Source organism: Peromyscus maniculatus, chromosome 14 (assembly GCF_049852395.1).
Source record: "Peromyscus maniculatus bairdii isolate BWxNUB_F1_BW_parent chromosome 14, HU_Pman_BW_mat_3.1, whole genome shotgun sequence".
Classification (NCBI taxonomy): Eukaryota; Metazoa; Chordata; class Mammalia; order Rodentia; family Cricetidae; genus Peromyscus; species Peromyscus maniculatus.
The window spans coordinates 83,178,564-83,206,157 of record NC_134865.1 but is presented as its reverse complement, the minus strand read 5'-3'; the positions used below and the strand labels follow the sequence as shown (position 1 = coordinate 83,206,157).

Below are 27,594 nucleotides of genomic sequence, written 5' to 3'. Positions count from 1 at the left end.
GGCTAAACGGCAAGACACTGTCAAAAACCTCAAACGGTCACGAGTCAACACCTTCCCAACTGTGGGCCAATGAACTTTCCTACGTAAGTTGCTTTACCTCAGGCACTTGTTATTGTACAGAAAACTTACTAACGCATGATTCTAGCCAGAAAAGGGAAGGCCACAGAGGCTGCCAGTCCACCTCACACTGCTAGGTACTGAACCACATGTGGTTATGCTTTGCTGACCAGAAAGAAGACGGCAGCAGTCTGCCTCTTCGGGGCTATAGGCCAGGGACTATGCAGAGCCCAGCCTCCAGGACCAGGTCGAAGCCTGGTCAAGCTGACAAAAGAAAAAATGTTAATGAGGAAAACCTGCTCATACCCAGCCTCTATTCTTAAGTCCTCAACACTAAAACCTTTATGAACTATACACTGCAATCTGATGTCAGCTATCAGCTAATCACACACACAAAGATTATCAAAACATTCTGGTAGATCTAAAAACTAAGAGCATTAACCAACCCCCCTTCTCCCTCTTCTGCCGCCCGCCCCCCTCCCCCCCCCAGCTGTTGGTCTCACAGGGGTCTAACATCAGAAACCTAAGGTCTGTTTGGAAGGGAAGACAAACGCCTCACTCTGTAGCAAGGTAGAGACATGGGGATGCAGAAAATTGTTGTTTCATATTTTATTACATCAATGGCTTGAAAATTTTATTTAACTTCAGCAAATATTGGAAATAGAAAAATGAATTCTGCAGAATTTCACAAATAAATTTCCCAATCTCCACTAACAAATGTTATAATTCAATGGCTAAGCAGTTATAATGCTATGGACATTCACCACAACGACTGTGCTGAACTATAAAACAAGCAAAGAGAGACATGGAAATATTACTTACAACAGCATTATTACAACATATTTTCTTTAAAATTTTAACATGGATTTTATCACTCCAAAAGATATACAGCATTTCCGTTATATTTGCAAACTTAACCTTATACATCTTTTAAAATTTTGAAAAAATTTTAAGCAATCTAAAAAGCACTTAGCAAAGTTTTAAGTCTACATAATGGAATGCTATCCACTCCAGTATAGATTTTCATCTTAGAGAAGGTGACTGTAAACACTCATTATTTTACAACATGCATAGACTCTACTGACCTTCCTTCTGAATTGTAACGTTCCTGCAATTGTGCTTTACTACAGTGAGGAGAAGCTGCAAAGACCCAGGGGTGGCGAGAGGAGCATTGCACGCGGTCATTAGGCTCAGATGATCTACTGCCTTAAGTCAATCTGAGGCAAAGTTGACTTGATACTAAAAACTTGAATCCTGGGTCACTAGGTGTACAAACAGGATAGACACGAGAGGAAGACAGGCTCTGTTCTGTCATTCCTTTGCTTACATGAAAGCAGGGATCCAGTTAGTGTAATGCACTGTTTGGCTTATTTTTGGTGTGCAATTATACCAATAGTACATCTGATATTTAGAAAGATAAAAGCAGGGTATAGTTGCAATTTAAAGTGACAATGAACTCACTTGAGTGGTGTGTAGTACTGAGGAAACTGTATATAAACAGAAAACAACTGCTTAATTAGTCCACCACCATACGCTTTTGCCTTTTGCTTTTTGAGTGAGTTGTGACCATCACTGGGCGGGTCTTATAAAAACTACCAGAAACCATCTTTAGGGAGCTGTCTTGACAAAGAGGCAGTGGGAGTGCGCTACACGACCCTCTGCTCCTGCTGACACAGCACCTAACTGTGACTCCACGAGGCTGATCAGCTCAACTGAGGCGTGGGGACCCAGCTAAAGAGCTACGTTACAGAATTGATCACTGCTGCTGACCAGTCAACACAATATTCAAGTAACAGGGTGTTTAAGTGGATAAGCAAAAAGAATTACCTAAACACTTGACATGTCTACATAAAATTAAATAAAACAAACTCTTAATGCATACGCAATACAGTTTATATCTTTAGGGATCTCTAAACTAAAAGTTAGACTATTATTTGTGTCCATGATACTATATTTTGCACAATAACTTATATTTAGAAGATTTTCCCACAAAAATATATAATTATGACATTCACATTGATAATTTTTAAGAACACAAAGCTTAAGTGACATTCCACCAGAAGCAGGCCTCATGTCCAAACCTACCCTGCTGATGCACCTAATTTCTGACACGTTGAACAGTCACAGTTCAGGACCAGAGCCCTAAGCTTTGAAAGCTAAGTGATCTCTTGGATTTACATCACTGCAGACTGTGTCACGAAACGTTTAAAACATGAAGACTATTCCAACAGCCCCCAGGCACAGACCACTTCCCTCTTGTCAAATGAAAATGGTATGCCTCTTTCCCTTGGAGAAAAGGCCAAAACCAGCTACTCTGATCACGATCACTCTGACACCCGACTCTTCACAGTTGGAGGCCACTCGGTGCTCGGAACCAGGAAAGGACAGTACAGAATGAGCCTGGTGCCTGGCACAGCCACTCTGCTTACCACACCGTCCAAGATGACCGTCACGTCTAAGCACTGCCTAGAACAAACCTGCTGGAACAAATACTAACTAAGGAAAGTAGCCCAGGCACAAAGACAGACAGACAGAGAGCCACTGGCAGAGCAAGAAAGCCACTGTTCAGCCACCCACACTGCTTCTGCTCACTGGAGAGAGGACATGCAAAAGCTAGGCGCCTTAGTGTCCCTGTGAGTGATAGGCAAAGCGTTGGCTGACCTCTGACCCCACCGTGTTTTCCTTCCCCTTTCTGTTACACAGCAGCAGGTTTATATAAAGAAAAGCTGACTCGTTACTGTGTCGTTCTGTCACCTGTGCCGACTCAGGGACAGTGGGCTGGGCCTGGGCACTGCTCCACGGGCTTTTCCTGACCAGTGGGCACCTGGTGTGGGACAGGATGAAGCAGGTCCCTTGGTACTCTCCTTTGGAATGACCTATCTCCAGACTTCTCAAAAAAGAATGTACACTCCACCCCCAATCTAGATTTCTATAGCTGAACCTCTTTCTAAAGAGAAAATCAGCTAACTTTAAAAAAAAAAAAAAAAAAAAGGAAGGTGCTTAGGAGTCAAAACATCGAATTTTAATTGCATATTTTAAATTCTTAAGAACTCCGTTCATACCTTAAAGCATCTACTTTTTTTTTCCTTTTTGGTATTGAAAGCAGAAAAAATATTCAAACACTGCAAACAACAACAAAAGATATTTCCACATGGTTAGTGCAGTCTCAACTGGCCATGGATGCTAGAACGCAGTCTGACCGGCTGCTCCTCAGCCCCTTGCAGGCCCAGTCTGCTAAGAGAGCAAAAGGGATTCTGGAAGTCTCAGACCTTTATTAGAAATCTTTGCGTGTTCCCAGTCTAAACAGATGGCATTGCATACCAGTCTGTAGATGGTTTCCTTTCATCTCGGTCTCACTAAGCAACACATCCATCACTTTTCTGTCCTTTCTGCTGCTAAAAGAGAGGGGATGGTGTGTGTGATCACACCAGTACACAATGACACGAAGGGACACATGGAGTGACACACAATGGCCGGGCACACCAAGAGAAGGAATGAGAGCTAATGGTGTGTAGCATCTAGAAAACCATCCCTGGCTCCCCTAATGTCCTCTACTAAACTGCCCTGACATTTCAAGTCAAATCTGCAGAAGCTCTCCCCATCTGCTACACCTCAAAGATGTCATCTTTGGCAAGCAATAAACTTTAAATAAGACACTTGAACAGAAAAGCGATTGATAACATGGTTGCCAGAAGGAGAAGGCACCAATTCCAAATGTACAAGCACCAGGTACAGTGATATGAACCAAATCTCTCGGAGTTGGGTGATGATAGTGGTAGCTGAGGAATCAGGAGGAGATGGGGTGCACCCACATCCTGGGATTACAATGCTGAAGGTTGGAGGCAGAAAGCATTGAGGTCCACGTTCCCATTAAGCTACAATGTCCAAGGACAGTTGCTGCAAATGAGCTTTTACCTCTTGGAAAGGGAAAAAAGGGAAAGAGTTAGGGGAGAGAGAAAGAGGAGGAGGAGCCACCTGATTTATAAACCATAAGTCTGCCCTCTGTTTAGGGAAACAGGAGTTGAATCAGGAAGCTTGGTATGATAAAGGTTACAATGTGGTCTGTCAATGGGTTGTGATTTCCAAAAAAGCATGATATTCCTTAGGTGGCTGCCCCAGAAAAGGAGGGGAGAAATTTTCTAGAAGGCCCACAGGGCCTTCTGAGAATTACACTATGCACAAAGTAGGACTGCAGGCCATGCAGGAACAGAGCTGGGCCTTTCAAGACTACCTGTTCTGAAGCTGTTGGATGGGAGAGCTGCCACGGAAGGGGCTCAGGGGAGCCAACTGGAGGGTAGGTCCCAGACTCGAGGGAGGTGTGCAGGCCGTGGGTCCCCCAGCCCTTAGGCAGAATGAGATGCAACGGAGCTCTCTGGGAAGTCGTGCCAACATGGAGGAACGAGCAAAGAATTAAGGCAGATGGAGCACAGGACTGCAAGTGTATGCCTTTTTTGGTAATAGCTGCTTGTCCACAGAGATGTGATGCAGATGGCTAGGTGATGTCTTGTAATACCTGATATCTGGATAACATGTCGTCCATACCAAGTGTTCAAAGCTACCAGCAGTTTTCATGAGGCAGATGCATATCTTACGTCGAGGACAGAAGCAGCCTGAAGGAGGAGAAAAAGGAAGAAAGGCATGAGAACAGCAATCAGCACACACTAGCTCTGGTGTGCTCCAGGAGGGAGAGCAGGCGTACACTCAGCAAACCTGCGCTGCAAACACTGTATGACAAGCACCCATGCTCCCAGGGCAGGGAGTGCTGGCCCACCTTCAATGAGTTTTTCTCTTTCTGAACTTTCCTATCTGCAGAGCGTGTACAAAAATGATGCTTTCTCGGCAAGGTTAGATAAAATAGCTAAGGGGCATGTCATCACATGCCCTGGAAAACAGGGCTGCTCAGATATGCATAGTAATAATTACATGCACTTCCTGCCCCTAACTTTTCAATGCTTCCTACAAGAGCACAGGGCATTAGAGAAGTTATCATATCTCTAAAGGAGCAGTTAACACTTAGGCAAAACTTACTGCTAATGGTGAAAATACCTCATATTTTGTTTAGCTGTTCTATGTTCCAGGGCCTTAGACTGGCCCTACATTAGGATAAACTGGGAGTGTTTCATACTGGAAATGTGTAGATTCTGTACATATGCTACACAGACTTTCTTGTAGAAAGCACTCAAGAATCTAGTTCTCAAAGTTGCCATGTTGCAGGACTTTCCTACAGAGGGAAGCATCTTGAGGCCCAGCATAGAAGTGACTTTCCTTTCCTTCAAGGTATTCATCAGTGTGGTCTCCAGGCCAGAGCCCAGAGCAAAGACAAAACAAACAATACAAGCTCATCAACTCCAAACCACCCAGGAGCGGGTTAAGGAAGACAGAGAAAGTCAACTTCCTCAGAAAGGTAAATCAATCCATAAGTTACTGGAATAGCAAACAAATCCAGATTTGTGATGACTGTCTAGCCTTGGCCTCATGTACATCTTCTGTAGGAGAAGAGGCAAACAAAAAGTGTACAGGGATAATGCCCCACTCCTGGGGTAGGTAGAGGCAGCAGGTAAGGGATCCCAACACAGGAAGTGGAGGGGGACAGATCTGTCCTCCCTTCCTTACAGCTCTGTTGAAATCAGTGTCACCATCTCCAAAATCACAATGTCAGGCATGGTCACAGAAGTCCCAGCAGCCACAGGACCTAGAACTATCATTACCAGCTTAAGCTAACCAGCCCTGGTCAGCATCAAAAGCTGGAAGTCAGCTGCTGGACATCCTTCAAGAATGAGTCCTAAAGACTCATCCAGAAGGTCAGCAGCTCCTGACAATGGCTGAACACTTGAGACCTGCCTAAGTGCAGGACACTACTCAGCACTTCTGACAGCTTTTACTCCACGTGCGGAAGGAAGCCAGGATGGAGTTATGATGTCTGCAGGCCACAGTGATGAGCTACCTGAGTCAGCACACACACTACTGTACTAACAGGACAGAGCTGCTGAGTACCTGAACTACAAGATATTTCAGCAGCCCTGAGCATGGCCTGCAGGGAGACCATCCCTTCCAGACTTACCTCATCTTCTTCCTCAGGGATCTTGATGGAGCTGTCAGGGGACTTGACAGGTTTCTGGTTACTGGGCCCATTGGTCTCGTCTTTACCATGTTCCGCTTCCCATTCTTGTAAAACTTCATCTATGTTGAAGCGGCGCCGATAATTTACAAAAAAGTTTTTCACCTGAACGACTGACTTGTTCCCAATCACATCTGAGATTGCCTGAAAATCTCGTCCATATTTCCTGATGGCTAAGGACAGAAGAGAGTATTCTTAGAAATAATTCAGCATAGGAGAAAAACCATCTTTAAAGTTGTGTTTATTTATTTATTTTTGTGTCCGTGAGAACTCCCCACACTTCTGTCTGTGCACCACAGGTGTCCCTTGTGTCTGCAGAGCCCAGGTCAGATCTTGGAGAACTAGTTCCAAATGGTTGTAAGCTGCGTGTGGTGCTGGGAACTGCACCCGGTCCTCTGTGCTCTTCACCGTTTTTAGAAATCACAACTCAGGGTGGTGAAATGGCCGAATAGGGAAAGCACCTGCTGGTGCCATGAGTTGGATCCTTGGAACTCACCAAAAAAACCCAAACAACAACAACCAAACCAACCCACCCCAACTGCTGCTCACCTCTTTATCCTAGCAGCACACCGCAGGGCTCTTCAGCAGACACTCACTTACATGTTGTAGCGGCAGAGAAGCACGGCAGGCACCTCTCGCTTACAGACAACAGCACAAGTTCCCTAAAATCCTGCCCACCAGAAATCTTTCCTTCTTTTCTTCTTTTTTTTGGTTTCTCTGTGTAGCTTTGGTGCCTGTCCTGGATCTTGCTCTGTAGCCCAGGCTGGCCTCAAACTCACCGAGAACCACCTGACCCCTCCCACCCACCACCACACCTTTCTTAAAGCATGTCATTACTATACAAGTTGCTGAAGTTCCCATCAAGTCCCTCATGGCTGTGGACATTCTGCTTTGCCTTTTCAGAATCCTTAGTTTGAGAAACATCTCCTGTCTTAAAATGCTAATACTCAGCCAGGTGGTGGTGGTGCACACCTTTAACCCCAGCATTCCGGAGGCAGAGGCAGGTGGATCTCTGTGAGTTGGAGGCCAGCTTGGTCTACAGAGCAAGTTCCAGGACAGCCAGTGTTAGTTACACCGAGAAACCCTGTCTTGAAAACCCAAAAATAAATAAAGCTAATACTGTCTTTTGAGATTTGAACTTACCCGTTCAGAATGCAATAAGCAATTCTAAAATATAATACGTTCACATCCTTAGACAACTGTGGCTTTCAGGTTAATTTTTAAAAATGGGAAAGGGTTAGTTACATGGGCCTATAATTCTAGCCCTTGGGAGTTTGAGGCTGGAGGATTTAGAGTTCAAGGCCAGAAAAGCAAAAGGTGAGCCTTTGTCTCACAAACTAAAAACATGGGCTGAAGATGTTTCACAGTGGTACAGCATCTGCCTAGCACAGCCCTGGGTTCAAGCCTTACTAACAACACATGCATGAAGAAAGTACACACATCTAGGAGAAAGACATGGCTACAATACTGTAATCTTCCACATGAGTGAAGTGATAACAGGATGGACACAGCAGTTCCCTCACCTTTACCACAGTTCCCACGTGCTAAGGGAGCTCCCTCATACCTTGTACGGCGAGAAGCTGCTCTTCCGTAGTCCATCGGGCGTTGCATTTCTGAATGACCTAGAAAACCAAATGGATTGTCAATTTATTACATGTGTCTTTATGGCAGCTTAATGAACTTTTCATGTCTGGATTTTGGTATCAACTAGCTAGGTTCCTAAAATTCTGTCTCTATCTTTCTAAAACAAGGCATACTGGAGACACGTACCACATAGATATCAGAATTTTAAGCACATAAACTCAACCCTGATTCTGAGATAAACATAATCCTACCTCTGGAAGTCGGTAAGGCTCTATTCCACCATCAAGCTTTTCTTTAAGAGCACTGTTCGTTTGTTTAATGTTCTGAATCTAAGAGAGAAAGAGTTTCATTTTAAAAATAAAAGAAGACCAGAAAAGGTATCTTTGACGGAGAAAATCGCAATATTCCCACAAGCCCAACTGATCAAGTGCAGCATCTCTCTGTCTTCTCACAAATCATCTCTTCTCCTGTATTTTTGCTTGACTCAGCACACCTAGCTTTTCTATAAGCCACATTATTGTGATTTTCCCACAGATACCAGAATAAGACAGACAACAGTATGCCCTTGTCCTGGAACTCCAAGGACAGGGCATTTCCACACTGTATGATAGGATGATGGAACTCTGACTTTTAGCACGTTTCATTTTCAAAAAAACCACAGAAGCAGTAAGAATGCCAAGCAAAGAGCAGGATGATTTTGATAAATAAAGCAAAGATACTCGGGAGTAATAGATCTTCACTACCAGCAATGGAACATTCAAAGAGAGACTTTGGAGTAGAAAAGACAAGACACAACTTCTCTCCTTGTCCTGGAGACCAGCCCAAGACCTTACTCCACCACTACTACATAGTGACACACATGGGCATGCAGCCCTATTTTACTTTTAAGACCAGAGTCTTGTTGAGTTGCCTAGGCTAACTTGGAACTTGCAGTGTATCCTGCACTGACCTTGAACATGTTATCCTCCTGTCTCAGCCTCCTGAACAGTGGTAATTACGGTAGGTCTGTGTCATTGGGCTCTGCTTCCTATCCTGTCTGGTATGTATGACATGTGCGCGTGCTTGCACGTGGCGATCAGGAGACAGCGCTGTGCAGCTGCTGCTTCTCTCCTTCTGGCACGTGGGCTCTGGGAACTCAGGCAGGCGGGCTGGCTTAGGGGGCAAGCACCTGAGTGAACCTGAGCCACCTTACTAGCCCTTTTCTTTTTTGTCCTGTTTTCTCAAGACAGAGTTTCGCTATGTAGCCTTGGCAGGCCTGGAACTCATTCTGTAGACAAGGCTGGCCTCAAAGTCACAGAGATCCACCTACCTCTGCCTCCTGAGTGCTAGGAAATAAAGGCGTGCGCCACCACCTCTGGCATCTACATAATCTTTCAAAATTCCATTTTTGTCAAGTGCTTATGGGGTGGGTTGTTTTTTGAGACAGGGTCTTACTCTGTAGCCCAGGCTGGTCCCAAACTTGTGGCAATCTTGCTTCAGAGTCACAAGTTCGGGACTAGGAATAAAAGTTGGAGGCCAGCCCGAGATAGAGTAATCCTTGCCTTCAGAAAAAACAGCAGAGATGGGTAGAGAGGTGGAATCTAGGATTTAGAGTCAGAATTAGAACAAGTTAGTTGTCAATGTTTTATCAACTGAAAAGGAAACTAAGTAAGAATCAAGATATGGCTGTGTGTGGCATGTAAAGAAAAAACAAGCAATGTAACCCATGTGGCTGGCCCAGTACTCTACCAGGTAAATGCACCATTTGTTTCTACTTTATCTTGTTCACGGAGATCCCTCTCTCCTGTGAGACCATTCATTCTGCAAGTGGAGATCTCCTGCCACAGGCTTATCCACTGAGGAAGCAGACTCCCACCCAGTTCTCACTGTCTTCAAAGCTGCCCTGTTCCTGAAAACCAGGAGCAGAGCACAGGGTGCTGGCGAGCAGAGCCTGGGGCCTCTGGGAGAGGGCCTTTGTCTCCCTGCCTCCTTCTCCTTTTCCTACTGTCCTGAATATAGATTCGAGCATTACAAAATGGCTTCTGCAGCTTTCACAGGAGCAAAGAGCAAAAAGCTGAGACCCTAGGAGAGAGACTAAAACAAACTGGATCCCTAAGTATCTATCCCCGGACAATAGCAACCACGACAACCTGACAGTGGGACTCCTTGAACTGGTGTTAATCAGGTTTTCTGTCTCTGAGGTGTCTCCTTGATATACCAGCAAACACAGGGTTCCCAAAGCACCCATCTCTGTGACTGACTATCATTTTAACTCTAGAAGTGCAACTAAGTGCCTACCTCCTCACTCCCCTGTTGGGCTCTAAGCTCCCCCTCTGCCAGAGTGACAACCTGAGTGATTATCTCAAGTCATAAAGACCCTGGTCCTTGGCCGTTTGTTTCACGGCACAGGCAGAACCCTCAGCAGCCCTCCCACTGCAAGCTGCACTGACAATGCCCTGGCACAGCAACCCCGGCAGATCTGCAAGGATCAGCCTCAAGGATTAATCTCCTCATTTGAAAAGAGGTCTCTAGGAAGATTAAGTGACTCTCCTATGATCCGAGCATGGCTGCGCTGCAGCAGGCTACAGAGCTGTCTGCCTCTGGAAGGACGCTGGGCCCTAGCCTGTGCCTCCTTGAACCACAGCAAAGACAGAGCCATCAGTTCCACCCTGCTGGAGACCACCAGAAGGTCTGACCACCTCTGACGGCTGGTTTCCAGTCACTCAGGTTTAACTAGTCAAGAGGTGGGAGGAGAAAGGGGAAGGGAGGGAGAGAAGGGAGGGGAGGAGAGACACCCTAATGAAAGGCCACTCTAGACTGCGAGGCTGACTTTCCCACTTCAATGCCACTGTGCAATCAGATTAAGGTAATGAGCCCTTTCTACATAGCAGACACAAATAACCATACAAAGAATTCAAAAAAAAAAATCCATGAACTGGCTGCGTGGCTAGTGGTAGAGTACTTGCCTATGTGTGGGGTCTCAGGTACGACTCCCATCACTGACCCACTCCCACCAAAAAAAGCCTTGCACATCAAAAATGACACAACATAAAAAATTAGAGATCTGCAGAGGTGGAGGGACATATCCTCTCACCTCATCAGAAAACCCAATAAAGACATTAATTTGATAGCTATTAACAAAATCTTCATCAAAATTTTAGAAGAACTTTTTTTTTCTGAAAATTAAAAAGCGACAGTAATTTGATATGGAAGTAAAAAGGGCCAAGGACAATTAAGACCTAGGAGACTTTACTGCTACACATACAAATTCATAAAGCCCATGACATCAGGGTACTATGCATTTGTGAAGGATGAACTACAGAACAATAGAACAAAGAACATAAAATCAAACCAGTCAGTTTCTAAACACAAGGAAGAAACAACAGCCTTTTCAGTAAAAAGTACTTGGTGAAATAGATGCCATACTTAAACACGTGTAACACCACACCCAGGAAAACATTTCTAAGTAGACTGAAGATCAAAATACAAAGGCTGAAACAATGATGCTAAGATGATACTCAACATAGCTTCCTCCCCCAGGAAAGGGTTCTTTTAAAAAGATTTACTGAGTTTTATTTTGTGTATAGGTGTTTGGCCTGCACGTATGTCTGTGCCCCTGTGCCTGCCTGCTGTCTGTGTAGTCAGAAGACTCCCTAGATTCACTAGGTTCCTTTCCCAGGAACTCGAGTTACAGATGGTTGTGAGCTACCATGTGGGTACTGGGAATCAAACTCAAGTGCTGTGCAAGAATAAGTGCTCTTAACCCTTAGTCATCTCTCCAGCCCTTGGGGAAGGTTCTTACCAGGACTTAAAACCTACCAACCTGAGAGGAAGCATTGAGAAACTGTATTGCTTGAATGAATTTCAGAAAATGCCATTAAGAGAGTGGGAACACAGAGTGGTAAATGATCTAATGACAGGTAGGAAACAATTTACAACCTGAAAAAAGAACATTCAATAAGGAAATACAGAGATAGAGAGGCAGGAATATAGTGAGTTTGAGGCCAGCCTAAGCTTTGTGGGAAGACCCTGTATCAAATAAACACACGCATCCGAAAGAACACAATCCAGTAGAAAACCAAGGACAAAGACTGGGCAGACATACAACAAGAAGTGGACAGCCCAAGGGCCAACCAATAAGTGACAAGGCAAGCAATGTCAACAAAGCCCAAGGAGACCTCCTCACAATGCGTTAGAGAGAGGCCACAATGGAGACAACTACTGTCAACAGTGCAGAAGGACCATTATCAATGGAGACAACTGTGTCACCCCATATGAGGAGATTCAACAATGCCTGGGGATACTTCTGTTGTCACAACCAGTAGGCTGAAGGTGGTACATGGTGAGTAGGGTTAGAGGAGGCTGCCCCTGGAACACACAGGTTAGTCCAAAGTGTACTTACTGTAGGTGGGAAATGCTGGCACGGTACAACCAAAATACATATACACTGACAAGACTACTCTGGAAAACCCTGAACATATGACAATCTGTCAGTTCTATTCTTCGGGAATCCAACAGAGATGTGCTCTACAGACACATATGCATAATGCACCAGATACATAACATTCATGCTAATAGTTCATGTAATGGCCCCAAATGGAAACAACTCAAATGTCTACCACAGTACAATGTATTGCTAGTAGGCTATTTACATAGCAAAGAAAAAGAACAGATCAAAAGTAACTGCTTCATAAAACATGGGCACATCTCACACACTGAGAGAAAGCCATAAAAACAAACATTATCTTACGTTTATTTTTTGATAATACAAAAAGGAGACTGAAACAATCTGTGAGGGTTCTTTTGATGGTGGTGGAAACCACACCCGAGGCTTCCCACATGCTGAACAAGTGCTCTACCACTGACCACACCACAAGCCTCAGCCAGTTTAGCTCAGTGGTGAGCCCTTGCCTAGCACTGCTTCTGTGGGTTCGGTCCTCAGCTCCAGAAAAGAAAAAAAATCAAACCAAGGTAACTGGCACACAAAACCTATCCAGGGGGTGGTGGTGCACGCCTTTAATCCCAGCACTCGGGCAGCAGAGGCAGGCGGATCTCTGAGTTGGAGGCCAGCCTGGTCTACAGAGTGAAATTCAGGCAGCACAGCCAGGGCTACACAGAGAAACCCTGTCTCAAAACAAACAAAACAACAACAACAAAACAAAAACAAATCAGAATAGTGGCCCTCTCCTGGGAGGTGCGTCAGGAATGAGGGGCATAAATGGAGCTTCAGAGGCTTGAGAGGAATAGTGGTAAAGAGACACAAAAGGCCATGTTCCACTTCCTGGTCCAGACAGAGGTTACCTGAATGCGCTGATGTTGTAAAAAAGTATTGGTGTGTACACGCATACACACACACACACACACACACACTTACACACACACAGAGCAATTATTTTAATTTACATAAACAGCCGTATGCATTTCTCTCTATAAAAAAGGTAAATTTAAAAGAAATTTTTAGAGAGGAAGACCAATACCCAAGATGTTCTGCCCAGTTCCTTAGAAATAAAATGCTCTTGGTGATGGCAAGAGGGCTCGGCAGGTAAAAGCACTGTGTGAGCCTGGCAGCCTGAAATCAATCCCTGGACCCCATGAAAAGGCAGAAGTAAAAAATCAGCTCCATAGAGCTATCTTCAGACCCTCACAACACATCACAGCATACTCATCACCTCTCAGTATTAATACATACATATTTTGAAAAGAGAAATGAAATGTTCTTCTGACATCCTGGCTAAGCCTGAAGACCTGGGTAAGCGGTAAGGACACTGTGGTGTGCACGCTGACCTCTTGCCACACTGGGCTGGCAGGTACCTGTCGTTTGATGGAGACCAGCTCCATGTCCAGCTGTCTCAGCACCGTGGTTGCAGCAGTAGCATTAGCAGACACAGCCTCCACATCTTCTTGGGAAAGAAACATTCCTTTTGGAGGTTTCCTTTTGGCTCTGTTTTTAGCTTGTGTACTATGCTTTTCTTTTTTGACCTGAGGAACTGTCTCAGTAGGGGGCACCTGCATGATATACATATGATATACATATTTGGTAAATATTTCAAAACAAAAATGTCAAATGGATAGCAGTAAGCACGTGTCTTTACCATGGCCCCAGACAATCTGAAACAATCCCCATTCTTCTCTAAGCACCCTACGGGGAAGTTGAAAGATAACACCTGCCTGCAGACACTTCACACAACACTCTTTTCTTCTTCAACAGAAACTTTTCCATTCTACTTCTTCAGGCCTCTGACAGGAAGTGACACAAGGGGACAAAACAAGAGGACTGAGCTCTCTATGAGCTTTGTGACTGTGTAGCTGTCTACATGACATGCAGATAACTAAGTTGTTTGATCTCCACCAAGGCAGACTGCATGACACAGAACCCCTCTGGTGGGTATGGGATGATGGGGAGGGGGGAAGTCTGTAAATCTTTCCATTAAGAAATATAAACTTCAGCCAGGCGGCGGTGGCGCACGCCTTTAATCCCAGCACTTGGGAGACAAGAGCCAGGCGGATCTCTGTGAGTTCGAGGCCAGCCTGGTCTACAGAGTGAGTTCCAGGAAAGGCGCAAAGCTACACAGAGAAACCCTGTCTCCAAAACCAAAACAAAAATAAAAAAAACAAAACAACAACAAAAAAAAACCGGGCCCAACCTGAATTATAGCAGATCTTGTCTCAAAAAAAGGAAAAAAGAAAAGAGAAAAAAAGTAACAGCCAAGGATAAAGCTGAACATTTCAAAAGACCTTTTGCTTTATATTTTAAGACTAAAATAAAAAGATAATGAAAGGAACTGGAGAGATGGCTCAGAGGTTAAGAGCACTGGCTGTTTTCCAGAGGTCCTGAGTTCAATTCCCAGCCACCCACCACATGGGTGAGATCTGGTGCCCTCTTCTGGCATGTAGGCAGAACATTGTGTACATAATAAATAAAAAAGATAATAAAACAAGGATAACAGAAATTCCTTAGTTAATAACAAATAAATTATTGGTAACAAATAGTATCTATCAGTAGCCAATAAATATACTCTATGTAGCATTAATGCTATTTCATAAAGATTACCTACTGGTGATGTGTGTTTTAATAACATTTTACACATAAACTAAGACTTAACCTATTTTCTTTTTCAGTCAGAACTTGTGCCACGTAAAAAAGAATTACAAAAAATTACAAAGTCAAGCTTGTTCATTTAAAATGTGTTATTGAAAAACCTAATAAATAACAATACACCAAAATAAAACAAACCCCCAAGTACATGTCACTCTCCAAACAATCTTACTCCATTAACCCAAAGACTGTGTTATTCGGATACTTTTTTGACAGTGAGAAGAACATCATCCAAAAAGGAGGACTAACTCCACCTCGGTGAGTCTACCTAAAGAAGCTATAATATGCACACAGGAATACCTTGAGGCAACAATTCAACTTTCAGGAATTATTTTAATGGAAAAAATGTGTACAAATATTTAGACATGTGACCCGTTAATTCAGTATTGTTCACAGTAGTAAGGACTTAAGTAAGCTAGAAAGTTGCTTAAGATTAGTTAATTCTGAGAGGTTCATATGATGGAGCAGTACATGGTTATGTATAGAAGTATATTTAAAATAAGTTCCAAAAATTGTAAAAATTTCATTAAGGTATCACTTTACTATTTTTTAACTAAAAATTCTAAATTATGTACACAAATGAGCATTATATTTTACAGAGAAAGTTGTCTGTCTCAAAACCTACTAAGATGTAGCGGTGATTATGGGTAATGATGCTGTAGTTACTGTATGTAACTCCCTTCTTTCTGCCCAACTCCACTGCCTATTTTGCTATTTGAAAAAGTATGTAACACTGCTATAATTTTACAATTTTTTTTAGGCAGCCCAGAGCCTTTTGCTTTTCCAATGTTACATGCACTGATGTTTGCCATGGGTATCAGATCCCCTGGAATTGGAGTTACAGACAGTTGTGAGCTGCTATGTAGGTGCTGGAAATTGAACCCCGGTCCTCTGGAAGAGCAGTCAATGCTCTTAACCACTGAGCCATCTCTTCAGCCCCCTTGTTTTTCCATTCCCACCATTATAGGACAGAGAGCTAAGAAACCTGCCCTGTTTCTGAGTAATCAGCTCCTGCCCAAATGCTGGCAGCTTCTTGGGTCACTCAAGTCACTGCACAGCACTGTCCAAGCAGACCCTAGACAGTGGCAGTCAAACACACTGAGGAGTGAGCAGCCCTGCTGCCACTCTTACAGAAGATGAGCGAGCGTGGCCTTTCCCTAAGGGCTTCTTTCCACGTGACTCCAGACGAACATACTCTAAATTCCATGGCAAAGCAGGTGCTGTCTACAACGTTCCATCTGCACCTTTGGACTCAGCACTTAATACACTACTGTCCAAGAGGCAGGAGCTACTGGCAGAACTAGTAAAGACATTTACTGCCTACAGACATTCGGGAGAAAAATACCTCCTTTTTGCTGTCCTTGTTTGGATCAATCTCAATGTCAATGGGGTTACTTCCATTTGTTTCTTCCAGTTCATCCTCACTGGAAGATAAGAACAAGTTACTGAAAAGTTACTCTGCATTAACTCTATTTCACATAAAAGCATAACAAAATAGCCAGGCGAGGTGGTACATGTCTTTGATCCCATCACTCGGGAGACAGAGGCAGGCAGACCTCTTAAGTTCGAGGCCAGGCTGGTCTACAGAGCGAGTTCCATGACAGCCAGTGCTAAGAAACCAAAGCAAACCAAACAAAATTTATTCTAAAATTGTTCTATACATCTACAGACTGCTAGGACAAACATTTTTTATAATTCATATAATTCCACCTTTGTCGTTCTTTAAGGGCAGTGGTTCTCAACCTTTCTAATGCCGTGACCCTTTAATATGGTTCCTTGCTACTTCTTAAGAGAGATTTTGATACTGTTATCAATTATTATGTAAATATCTAATATGCAGGATGGTCTTAGGTGACCCCTGTCAAAGGGTCGTTTGCCCTGCGACCCACAGATTGAGAAGCACTGTTTTAGTCTAAGAACTAATAAGGTTTGCTTCTAACTGCCCAACCCAACTCTAAAATATTGTTCCTCTGTATTTGTCAAGGGTTCGCTTTCAATTCTCAGCTAAATTATCAAATGTAGAAAGCATCTACTTTTCCTCATAGTTATTTACTGGAGGGCCAGAAAAGCTCTCCTGACAAACCGACAAACTATGCAGACACGAACCTCCACTGCATGTGAACAGACTGGGCACAAGGAAAAATCCACACTCAACCTTTCTACTCATGGCCACAAAAGCCTGAGGCTTTAGCGGCTTGTGTAACTGATACTTTCAAATAAATACATTGACATGGCACTTCAAATGCTTTCGCCTGAGGTGGTAAGGACCTCCACCTTTAAAAACGAGGTAATTGAGTCTCTCAGAAGTCAAGCAGCGATCCTAATCCGCCCAGCTAAAACCAAGGAGCAGCAATGGGGGCAAACACAATGTCTTTAGTGCCAACTCACACTGTGTCTCGGGAATCCTTCCCAGGGGAGCCCACCCACCTCCATGTCACACTCCTCTCAAGCCACCACCATTTCCACTGCTCTCTGCCGCATACAAACTGAGGAAGCAAGAAGTAACACACATCCTTCCTTACTAGAGCTTAATGAGTCGTCCTTAAAACGAATATCCAGGCTGGGAGGTAGGCTCAGTGGTCGAGTCCTAGCAATGTGTAAAGTGCTAGGTTCAGCCCCCTAGCACTGCAAGTTGAGAGGGGAGGTAGTTGGTTATCTCAATCAAAACTAATAGCAACAGTGAACCAACACCCTTCTAAGAGACAATGAACTAATTCTCCATTACTCACACCAGACACAGACAGTCAAGGGAAGGAAGTGCTGGTCACTATCAACTTGTCAGGGTCTAGAATACCCAGGAGACAAGCTCCTAGGCATGCTTATGAGGGATACTCTAGATCAGGTTAGCTGAGGTGAAACTACGCACTGTAACTATGGTGACACCATCCGTGGGCTAACTAACAAGCCTCCTCTCACTCTGCTTTCTGACTCAGATGCGATGTGGTAAGCTGCCTGGAGCTCCAGCCACCATGACTGCCCTCTTCTTCCTTGAGCTGTTTCTGTTATAGCAACAAAGTAAGTAACTGATAGGAAAACCTACACTGTTTTTCTTCTTTGTAAAGAAAGCTAAACACAAACACATGTCAACTGACTTTCTGTTATCATCCTCAATAAATTCTGACCCTTGAGCCAACAACAAAGTCCCTTTTCATTAGAAGGTGTCACCCTGAAGGGGATGGAAGGAACACGTTCAAGTTCACTGACTGCGGGAGGACTAGATCTACGGAGGCTTTTCAGAGCTGGAAGCCTGCCACTCCAGCTCCCCTCTCTGTGCCCACAGCGCTGAGAACCCAGTCCCAGGACAGCCCTAGCAGCACACGCACCTCTCTTCCCTCTCCCGTTTTTGTTTCCGAGCATGACGATCCATCACGCTGGTTTTAGTTCTTGTTTTCTTCCAAGAGTAGTAAAACTTCACCAGACTTGCTATGGATTTATCAGGAAGCTAAATGCAAAAAACAGGTTGATGCAGACTGTGAAGCTAGTGTTTACTAATCAAATGTGCTTAAGACATATTTCATAAGGATCATTCTCCTATACTCTAAAATGTATGGAAGCCGGGTGGTGGTGGTGCACAGCTTTAATCCCAGCACTCAGGAGGCAGAGGCAGGTGGACCTCTGAGATTGAGGCCAGTATACATAGACAGTTCCAGAACAGTCAGAGCTACAGAGAAACCTTGTCTTGGAAAAACAAAGACAAAAACAAAAACAAAAAACCCATAAAATAAAAAGTATGGAAAGGGAAAAAAGTTCTCACAAAATGCATTTTCCTTTTTAAAATTTGTCTTATGCTTTATTATAAAAAAGTTGCAACTGAAAAACATCCCACACTGCAATGAACCAGACTCAAAGACTATACAACTCAATGAATTTATATGCAGTCAGAGCAGCCATTCAAAACTGAAGTTGTGGAGCTTCACATCAGATTTTATGGTTTCAATATCAAATATTTTATGCATCTATCCAGCATGATAAATGAAAAATCCATAACAGAGTCAGAACTACAATTAGCTTGTTTTGCATTTTCTTTCTTTCTTTTTTGATTTTTCCAGTCTCTGTGTAAATCAGGCTCCATCTGCCTCTGCCTTCAAATGCAGCCTAAAGGGGTGCACTACCACGTCCAGCCACTTTAAGCTAGCAAGACCCAGTTAAATGTCAGAGCGCTTGGCTGAAGTGGGTTCTGGAAACTCTCTTAACCACTGAGCCATCTTTTCCAGCTCCAGGTTGAACTTTCACAAATTCATTTTAACATTTTGTGCAAGTAAACTTGAACCTGGAGTCTATCAGTAGTTTTCTAAAGAGCAAAACATAAGCAAACCTTCCGCAGACAGACAAGGATTTGAGATATGTCTTCAAAAGCAATCATCAAAGATCCTTTCTGTTGGTGTAACCTGCATGTAGGTACAGACTATAAGCTCTGAGGAGAGAACGCTTCACGCTGTACTGGAAACCGCTGAGCCACAGAGCAGTTTTGCTAAAAGCAGTTTAGAAGGAACTTTATTCAAAAGGGGATACTTGGGGGCTGGAGAGGTAGCTCAGTGATTAAGAACTGGCTGCTCTTCCAAAAGGCCCTGGGTTCAATTCCCAGATCCCAGATGTCAGCTCACAAGTGTTTGTAATTCCTGTTCCAGGGATCTGATGCTCTCTTCTGGTTTCGGTGAGCACCAGACACACAAATGGGTAAGTCAACATACATGCAAGCAAAAACACCCACACACTTAAGACAAATAAACAAACAAACAAATGAGATGTCTCAAGTTGATGATAACTTTCTCTCACATATACTGGAAGATATAAAAAGCAAAAACAAAGCAGAACAAAAAAACCCTGCTTACCATTTGCTGGATTCTGTGAAAAGTTTTTCCATGAAAACTAAAGGCTTGTTCAAATAAGACTTTATCTTCTACAGTCCACTCATCTGGAAAGGGGGTGAAGTTGGGCAAATCGGCCAATGATTTTTCAATATTATGCTTATGCCAAAAGAGCATCCCAAGAGCCTAGAAAAATGTTATTGGCAAAATTTTAGAACAAACAAATAAATGAAACATTAAAATGGAAGTGAGATCAGCATGTTTAAAGCAGATAGGTGAGAAAACGCCTGCCTCATACACACTGTGAAGTTACAGGCATCAGCCCCATCCCAGTTTCTGTGATAAGATGCATGCAACATCTAGTCTATCATTCTAAGCTTCTAGCAGACAGCTCAATGGTACTGAGCACACGCACAATGCTGTATAATATCCGTGTCCAAGACTCATCATCTTATGAAATAAACATTGCCTGCTCAATAGCAGCTCTCTTCCCTCCAACTCCTCTGTTCCAAGACCCAGCAACCAACTGCCTAGGATTCTGGCTACTCTGAGTGAGTGCCTCAAAAAAGTGGAAAACTAGTGTTTGTCCTTCAAGATAGTCTCCCTATGAAGTCTGTGCTTGCTTCAAACTCTCAATCCTTCTGACTTGGTCTCCCAAGTGCTGGGACCACAGGTTTCTATTATTCCTTTTGGTTGCCACAGGGATCACATTAAACATTTTAAAGCTGTGAGATTTGGATTTGAATTTATGTAAATATAGTTTCAACCAAATACAAAAATTGAGCTTCTTTTACAGCCATCCCATCCCTTTCCATTGTAGAAATCACAGAATTCTATCTTTCTATATCATGTCAAAAAAAGGGAAGCTAACTTTGTTTTCAATGAATCACTTAGGCTACATGGAAAACTGCAGTTATAAACACTAAGGTATTAACATTGATACTGGCTTTACATATGTGTACACATGTGCATGCATGTCAAAGAATGCATGTGGATGACAGAGGACAACTGGCAGGAGTGGGTTTTCCCTTCCAGCATGTGGATCTAGAAACGGACTCCGGACCTTAGACCTGGTGACAGGTACCCTTTCTCCACTGAGCCATCTCACCAGCACACTTTGTTTCTAAAGGACAGGTTCCGACAGGTACAGATTTCTTCTTCCTCTTTCCTTTGTTTCTGTACCCCTGCCTGAGTGAACCCAGGATCCTGTGTATGTTAGGTCTGAGCTCCTTCCACTGAGTGAAATAGTTATCCAACTTAAACAGATCATTCTTGGTTGAAAGTTTTTGTTCTTCTCTTACCACTTCAAATACATCAGATCACTGTCTCTGGGACTCCAAAATTCCTGATGACAAATCTGATAACCTTACTGGTGATCCTTGCTTGTCACCAATGGCTTTTTCCTTGCATCTTTGGCTTTAGAGTGTTTCATACTGAATCTATGTGTGGGTGAGTTTATCTTCAAGTATATTGAGTTGTCTTTAGATGACTTATCAACTCCAGGAGGTTCTAAACTCCCCCCCTTCAAAAATCTCTCTCCATCGTCTCCTGAAGTTTCCAAATACTTACATTGTTCTCCTTGAGGATGTCCTTCAAACTCAGTAAATTAAAGTTTTCTTGGAATACTACTTTAGCATGCAGGATGTCCTGATCCTTCACCCTCCAGTACCACAAACAATAAAACAAATTGCCCTATGTTCAAATTCATTAATCTGCCTATTCAAAATGGCCTTTTTGAACATTTTAAAGATAGCTAAGTAGTGGGGATGCAGTTCAGTAATGGAGCATTTGCCTTGCATGTTCACGGTTCTAGGACTGTCACCAGCACCAGCGCTGTGTGTGTGTGTGTGTGTGTGTGTGTGTGTGTGTGTGTGTGTGTGTGTGTGTGTGTGTAAAACAGATTTGACATCAGGTCTTTTTGAGGAACAGTTTCTGTAGGTTTAATTTTCTTGTGTATCAATTTCTCAAAATTGAAGGTTCTATCCTAGAGGAAGCCTCCTTGAGATTCAAGTAAATAAAACTTAGAAGTTTCAGGAAGTTCCTAAGTTACAAGATTCACAAGCATCTCCGTTCCTTATTCCAGGTTATGTACACAATAAGGATTACAAGGGAGAGAAGACTGTGACCTGTCAAGCTGCCTGGGTAGTTAGTATGCAGGGAGCTCCAGCAATGCAGCTTTCATGAGTTGTCACTCATGCTGAGGTGGGCTTTTCAGTGATGCAACTGCCTTTGAATCACCTGTTATGATGCTTAGTTTTAAATGTCAACTTGACACAATCTAGACTCACCTGAGAAGAGAATCTCAATGAGAGATTTTTCTACACTGGGTTAGCCTATGGCTTGTCTGTGAGAGATTGTCTTAATTTAGTTACCCGATGTGGGAAAACCAAGCACACTGTGGGCAGTGCCAATCCCTAAGCAGGGGTCCTGAGTGGAGGAATCCAGCTGAGCATAAACCAGCAAACAAGATGAGTATGCACATGTTCATTTCTGTCTGATCCTTACTGTAAATAAGATGTGACTAGTTGTTTAAAGTTCCTACCTTGACTTCTCTACATGATGGACTGTTACCTAGAATTTTGAGCTAAAATAAAAGCTTTCCCTCCTCAGTTGGTTTCTGTCAAGATATATTATCACTGCAACAGAAATAAACCCAGCAAGTCCATGCTCCTGAACGGAGCCCAGCAAGCTCACTGGCTCACTGCACTAGGCTGGGTGGGAACTGTGGCTTTGCTCTGCCATTGCTGCTTTAACTGGGTGAAAAGACAAGTCCATGCTTCCCCAGGAAAACCCACAGGAGGCTTTGCATCCAGTGGCCATACTTCCCTACTTTGATGTATGCTTTGTGGTTTCTGTCAGAAACTGGACATCTGGATTTAATCATGCATTAGCAAGGGCGATCAGATGCTCGCTTCCTCTGTGGTGCTGTTTGTGCCATTTTTTCTAGTTGTGATCTGTGTGTGTGCCAAGGATCAACCTAAGGTGTGATTTCTTACATCTTTTCTGAGTCTATTTCTTTCCCTGGACATGTACAGCATCTTTCTTTGTTCCTTTCGCTGTCTTAATCTTTAATGTCTGCCTCTCAGAAAAGAACAGTGAAGAGAGCAAGACGGTGAGGGCACTGGCCCTTTTACTTCCTCAAACCACTTCAGCTGGGAGAGGAGCATGACAGCAGAGGAGGTTCAGACCATGGCCGCTGGCCTCTGCCCTACCTATGTGATCACAACAGTAACCAGCCATATGTCAGAGAACAAGTGTTCATCACAGATTTTCAACATGGGAGACAGGGTGTGTTTTTGTGGGCCCTAGTTCCTACAAGCTCCATGCAAGTTGCTGCCAGAAGACATGTGCAGGTGCTTAAAGCCGAGCTACAGGTGTGGACAGCTACCATCACCTTTCTGTGGGGGCAGAATATCGAAGCTTTAGGTCTTTGGACCAAATGTGCCCCAGCTATACCACAGGCGCCTCCAGCTCCGCTGTAGCGGACACACTGCTGCTAACTTGTTATATGTTGTTTGCGCTCACTGAGAAACTAGCTCTAGAAGCCAGTCTGTGTGGTCCCCCACCCATGTTAGACTCTAGTATGTTCACCTGAAGATGTCTTATGACTCTAGTCTGGAAATGGGCTGGAGATGCTCCTTACTCTAAGACGGGGAGGGAACAGCAAAGAGCCCAAGACAAAACCACTATGTCTGAGAACAGCTAGAGGGCAAACCATTTCCAAAGATCACTATCATTTATCCCACCACATAAAAGTGCCTGGAGTGAGAAAGAAAAGCTGGAAGTCCAGCTCAATTGAGAACTCTAGCTGACTACCTCAAATTACCCAGTCAGTTTCTACTGGATACTGTAAGCAACAAGTCTGAGCATAGGATCATACATCATTATACAACCAGATATAAGACAGTATACAACCAGGACCAGAAACCAATCCTGGCAACCCCTACCGTGTGCCCACCCAGTGAGACACTGACACACAGAAGAAAGCACCGAGGGTGCGGGGCAGACATGCGGTTACCTGCTCCATGTTGTACCCGTGCTTCTCTTTGGCGATAGCGATGTACTCGTCCACTGAAACACAGAGGACACCAGTGAGCGGCCTGAGTACAGCAAGACTATACTTACCAGAGCCGACGAATCTCCTTCAGAACCTATCATGTTCAAGTGGAAATGAAAGACAGCATCACAGAATACGACCCTAGTGTGGATCTAAATCTCCCAGAGAAAAAAACCAAATGAATATACACAAATATTAACCTATTTCCACAGGGTGAGACTATACACATTTTCTGCTTCTACTTGCATCTCCCAGGATTTAAAAACTTATTTAGTGTAAAAGGAAATAGTATAGGCTGAAGAGACAGCTCAGTAGTTAACAGTACCAGCTACTCTTCCAGAGGAACTGAGTTTGATTCTCAGCACCCAGATGGCTAACAACTATAACTCCAACTTGGGGACAGTAGGGATCTGGTTCCCTCTTCTGGCCTCTGCTGTAATCCCCACATAGATGGAACACACACCACACACACCCACACACCTACACACTCAATAAATACTTTGTAATTTAAACATAAAAATTAAATTAAACATAAAAATTAAAAACCATTACAGCTCCTCTTTTTTGTTTGTCTCAGAGAGTATCTCTCACTACATAGATTAAACTGCCTCTGATAAAGCCAGCTCTCACCGTCACTTTAAGACAGTCATCTTGGTGTGTCTGCCAGTGCTTTGGAGCTTGTGATGACTAAGTTAACTGTGGAGCCTTGACACCCAAAGAGCCTGCTCTGCGCCAGTCTCTACACATTTCTAACCATTAGCCTCGAAATCCAAAAAAGCTGAGACAGTTTGCTAAGTTAATACCAGTGGTATCTGTTCCAAAAGGTAAATGCAGCCTAAGTCAGGTGTGCTCACAAAGCTCTGCCTCTACTGATACTGTTTGCTTGCAACAGGGTCGAGGCTGGCCTTCAACTTTTGGCAACAGCTCTATAGCAGTGTCTAACCCCGCAATATGTTACTTTAATGCTTCTTTAGCAACTTTTGTGTTCCTAGCATTTCATAAAAATTATAGGTTACTACCATTTGGACTTACCTCCAGGAGTGGTGCCCAAAAAGCTGGGCTTTAAAAAATTAAATAAGCAGGCAGTGGTGGCATATACCTTTAATCCTAGCACTCAGGAGGCAAAGGCAGTCAGATCTCTGTGAGTTCAAGGCCATCCTGGTCTACAGAGTGAATTCCAGGACAGCTAGTACTAAAACCCTGTCTGAACATTCTCTCCCCACCCCCCCCACCCCCGAAAAGCTAAAATAGGGGCTTGGTGAGGTGGTCCCTGGGTCCACATGGTAGGAGTAGAGAATCAACCGTAGCAAGTCATCCTCTGACCTCCACACTTGAAGAGTGTAAAACATACACTCCCAAAATGAAAATGAAAATGGAGCTGTGCAAGGTAGTGCGTCTAGTGAGCAGCCAAATTTCCAGTGCTAACTACCACGAGAATGAAGTCCCTCTGCTTTCTTGTTCACCCAACTGAAACGCTCTGGGGTTAACTAATCGGTTTTTTTTACTATTCTGCCTCTCTGTGCTCTTACCAGTAAACCAACCTCCTTTCTGCTGTTTCTGCTTCACTCAAGCCTTCCTCTCTCTATACAGCCCATTAAAAAAATACACACAGTCAAAACTGCTTTTGCCTTGTTGACTTTCTTTCTTTTCTTTCTTCTTACTTTATTTGTTTGTTTGTTTGTGATGGTTATTTATTTATTTGTGATGGTCTCTCTCTATGTAGTCCTGGCTGTCCCGGAACTTACTATGTAAACCAGGCTGGCCTCAAACTCAGAGATCCCAATTGTGATTTTGCTCTTAATACCAAGTATCAACTTTACCTAGCAAAGTCAGGTCACCTGAGAACACAGCCCATGGGCGGGCATCTATTCTTTTCTTGAAATGTTCTCTAGACAGAGCTAATTGTACAAATACTACTTTTGACAGGCCTCATTTCTTTGTGCTCTCCTACCCTACCTGGTCCTTACTCCTCTCTGATGTTCTGAGAGATGGACAACTACACCCACCCCATTCTGCACAGGACAGCAGACAAAGTGATGAAACAGGAGGTTTGCATGATTCAAAAATTCCCTCAGGGTTAACTTAAGTGAAAATAAACAATAACAGCTGCTTAAAGGAGATGAAATGCAACAAGAGAAACAAGTTTCCCTACACTCCAAAAGACAAGGGCTCTGAGGACTTTTCCAATACTTTTTTTTTTTGGAGACAGTTTGTGTGTAACAGTTCTGGCTGTCAAAGTGATTTGTTTGTTTGTTTGTTTGTTTTTTGAGACAGGTTTTCTCTGTGTAGCCCTGATTGTCCTAGAACTCCCTCCATAGACCAGGCAGGCCTGGAACTCACAGAGATCCACCCGCCTCTGCCTCCTGAGGGCTGGGATTAAAGGCATATAGCACAGACATACTTCTGTGTCTCGGTCATAATTATCTTGATTCTGCCCAAAGCTTACAGAGAGCTCATCTCAGTGTGGGAATAGAGTCCTGTGCAGAGGCTCACTGGGGGAACCAGGACAGGACTGTTAACAAAGGTCACAAAGCTTAAGCAAACAATTCCCTGCTGTGGGCACACATACTACTAGCTTTCCCCAGGCATCCTGCTCACTCTTGAGAGAAGAGGCTGCCTTTGATTGCCATACTGACACCAACCCTCAGGTCAGAAGCACTAGAAACAGCCAGTGGGTGGACTCATCCTGTCTAAAATAAAGCAACCATAGCACAGTGCAATTATTGTTTACTTGACAGTTACTATCAAAACAAACATGAAAAGCCATCTAATATTAGTTGTGTGGTTACAGATATGCACCACTGTGATTGTAAAACATAAACTATATTCATCCATGGCTTTTTAGGGGCTGGGGTATTCACTTATTTTGCTGTAGCCTGAAAACAGCCATGATTGAAGGAATTTGATAGAAGAGCAAGTAAGAGAAGAAAATACCGGGTGTTAAGATTTGTTTCTATACTAATGTTTTGAATCCAATGAAACAATGTCCTTAGTATGAGTAGTAAGAGTTTCAAATTCAACTGCAAAAGACAAAGTATGCAGTTGAAAACTGCTATGGTAACCTTAATTCACCCTTCCCCTCCCAAGACACTGCAGAGATTCAGAAGGCCCAATCCTGAATATTCTATCAAGAGTGGTAGGCTGACACCATGAGGCAGATTGAGGACAAAGCTTATGGCCTTAATGGAGCTTAAAAATACGGTCAAGATTTGCAGTGGCAGCAGGTACTGCAAAGGAAACATGTCAGCAACTTCTTTCATAGCTCAAAGTGAGCATGCCAAACATTTTTAAAGAATGTAATAATGGATTGGAGATGTTACTAAATAGAGTGCTATGCCTAGTGTACATAAGGTTCTGGGTTCAATTCCCAGCACAATAGAGTATGATAAATACCATGGCATCTCCTTTTATTATTATTAAAGACGTTATCCCTAAGACTCACATAGAAGCAAAAGGAACATTTAAGTACAGCAGTTCTGCCACCTGGTGGACGCAGACAATATTACAGCTAACATCTGAAGCCTGAAGACAGAAATAAGATGAATATGCTATTTCTTACTCTGGTCTTATAAAACAAAATTCTACTGTGTAGAATATTCCTCCCCTGGCTACCCAGTAAATACAATGGCATAAACAAGACAGATGACTGCTCTATACAAGGCCATGCATGCTATGTTCTAGTCTGATCTAAACTGTACCTTTGTGTCCTGCATCAACTTATTGTATAACCGGAATAATTCTGTCCTCTTTTCTAGAACTCGTTTCCTTTTATCAGTGTAAGGGTAAGCAGACTAGGACTGAGTGTGGTGGTGCACATCTTTAACCTCTGCAGTCAGGAGGCAAGTGAATCTCTGAGTTTGTGGCCAGCCTGGTCTACATAGTGAGTTCCAGACCA

The 27,594-nt window shown here is 43.4% G+C and overlaps 1 protein-coding gene across 4 annotated transcripts in view; it reads right to left on the bottom strand.

The window, feature by feature from the left end:
- Window positions 1-651: 651 nt before the first annotated feature.
- The window catches only part of Rcor1 (REST corepressor 1), an 87,107-nt gene continuing 60,164 nt past the window's right edge, over window positions 652-27,594 (bottom strand). For 3 of the 4 annotated variants that reach the window (XM_076551415.1, XM_076551413.1, XM_076551414.1), the window contains 9 exons: window positions 23,661-23,713; window positions 19,667-19,828; window positions 18,158-18,276; window positions 16,180-16,258; window positions 13,550-13,744; window positions 8,011-8,088; window positions 7,740-7,797; window positions 6,119-6,348; window positions 652-4,667 (listed from right to left, as the gene is read on the bottom strand). In XM_076551415.1, coding sequence (XP_076407530.1) covers window positions 4,626-4,667; window positions 6,119-6,348; window positions 7,740-7,797; window positions 8,011-8,088; window positions 13,550-13,744; window positions 16,180-16,258; window positions 18,158-18,276; window positions 19,667-19,828; window positions 23,661-23,713 — 1,016 coding nt within the window. In that variant the 3' untranslated portion in view covers window positions 652-4,625. The remainder of the gene's footprint in view (window positions 4,668-6,118; window positions 6,349-7,739; window positions 7,798-8,010; window positions 8,089-13,549; window positions 13,745-16,179; window positions 16,259-18,157; window positions 18,277-19,666; window positions 19,829-23,660; window positions 23,714-27,594) is intronic. The other variant, XR_013044549.1, reaches the window with a different exon arrangement.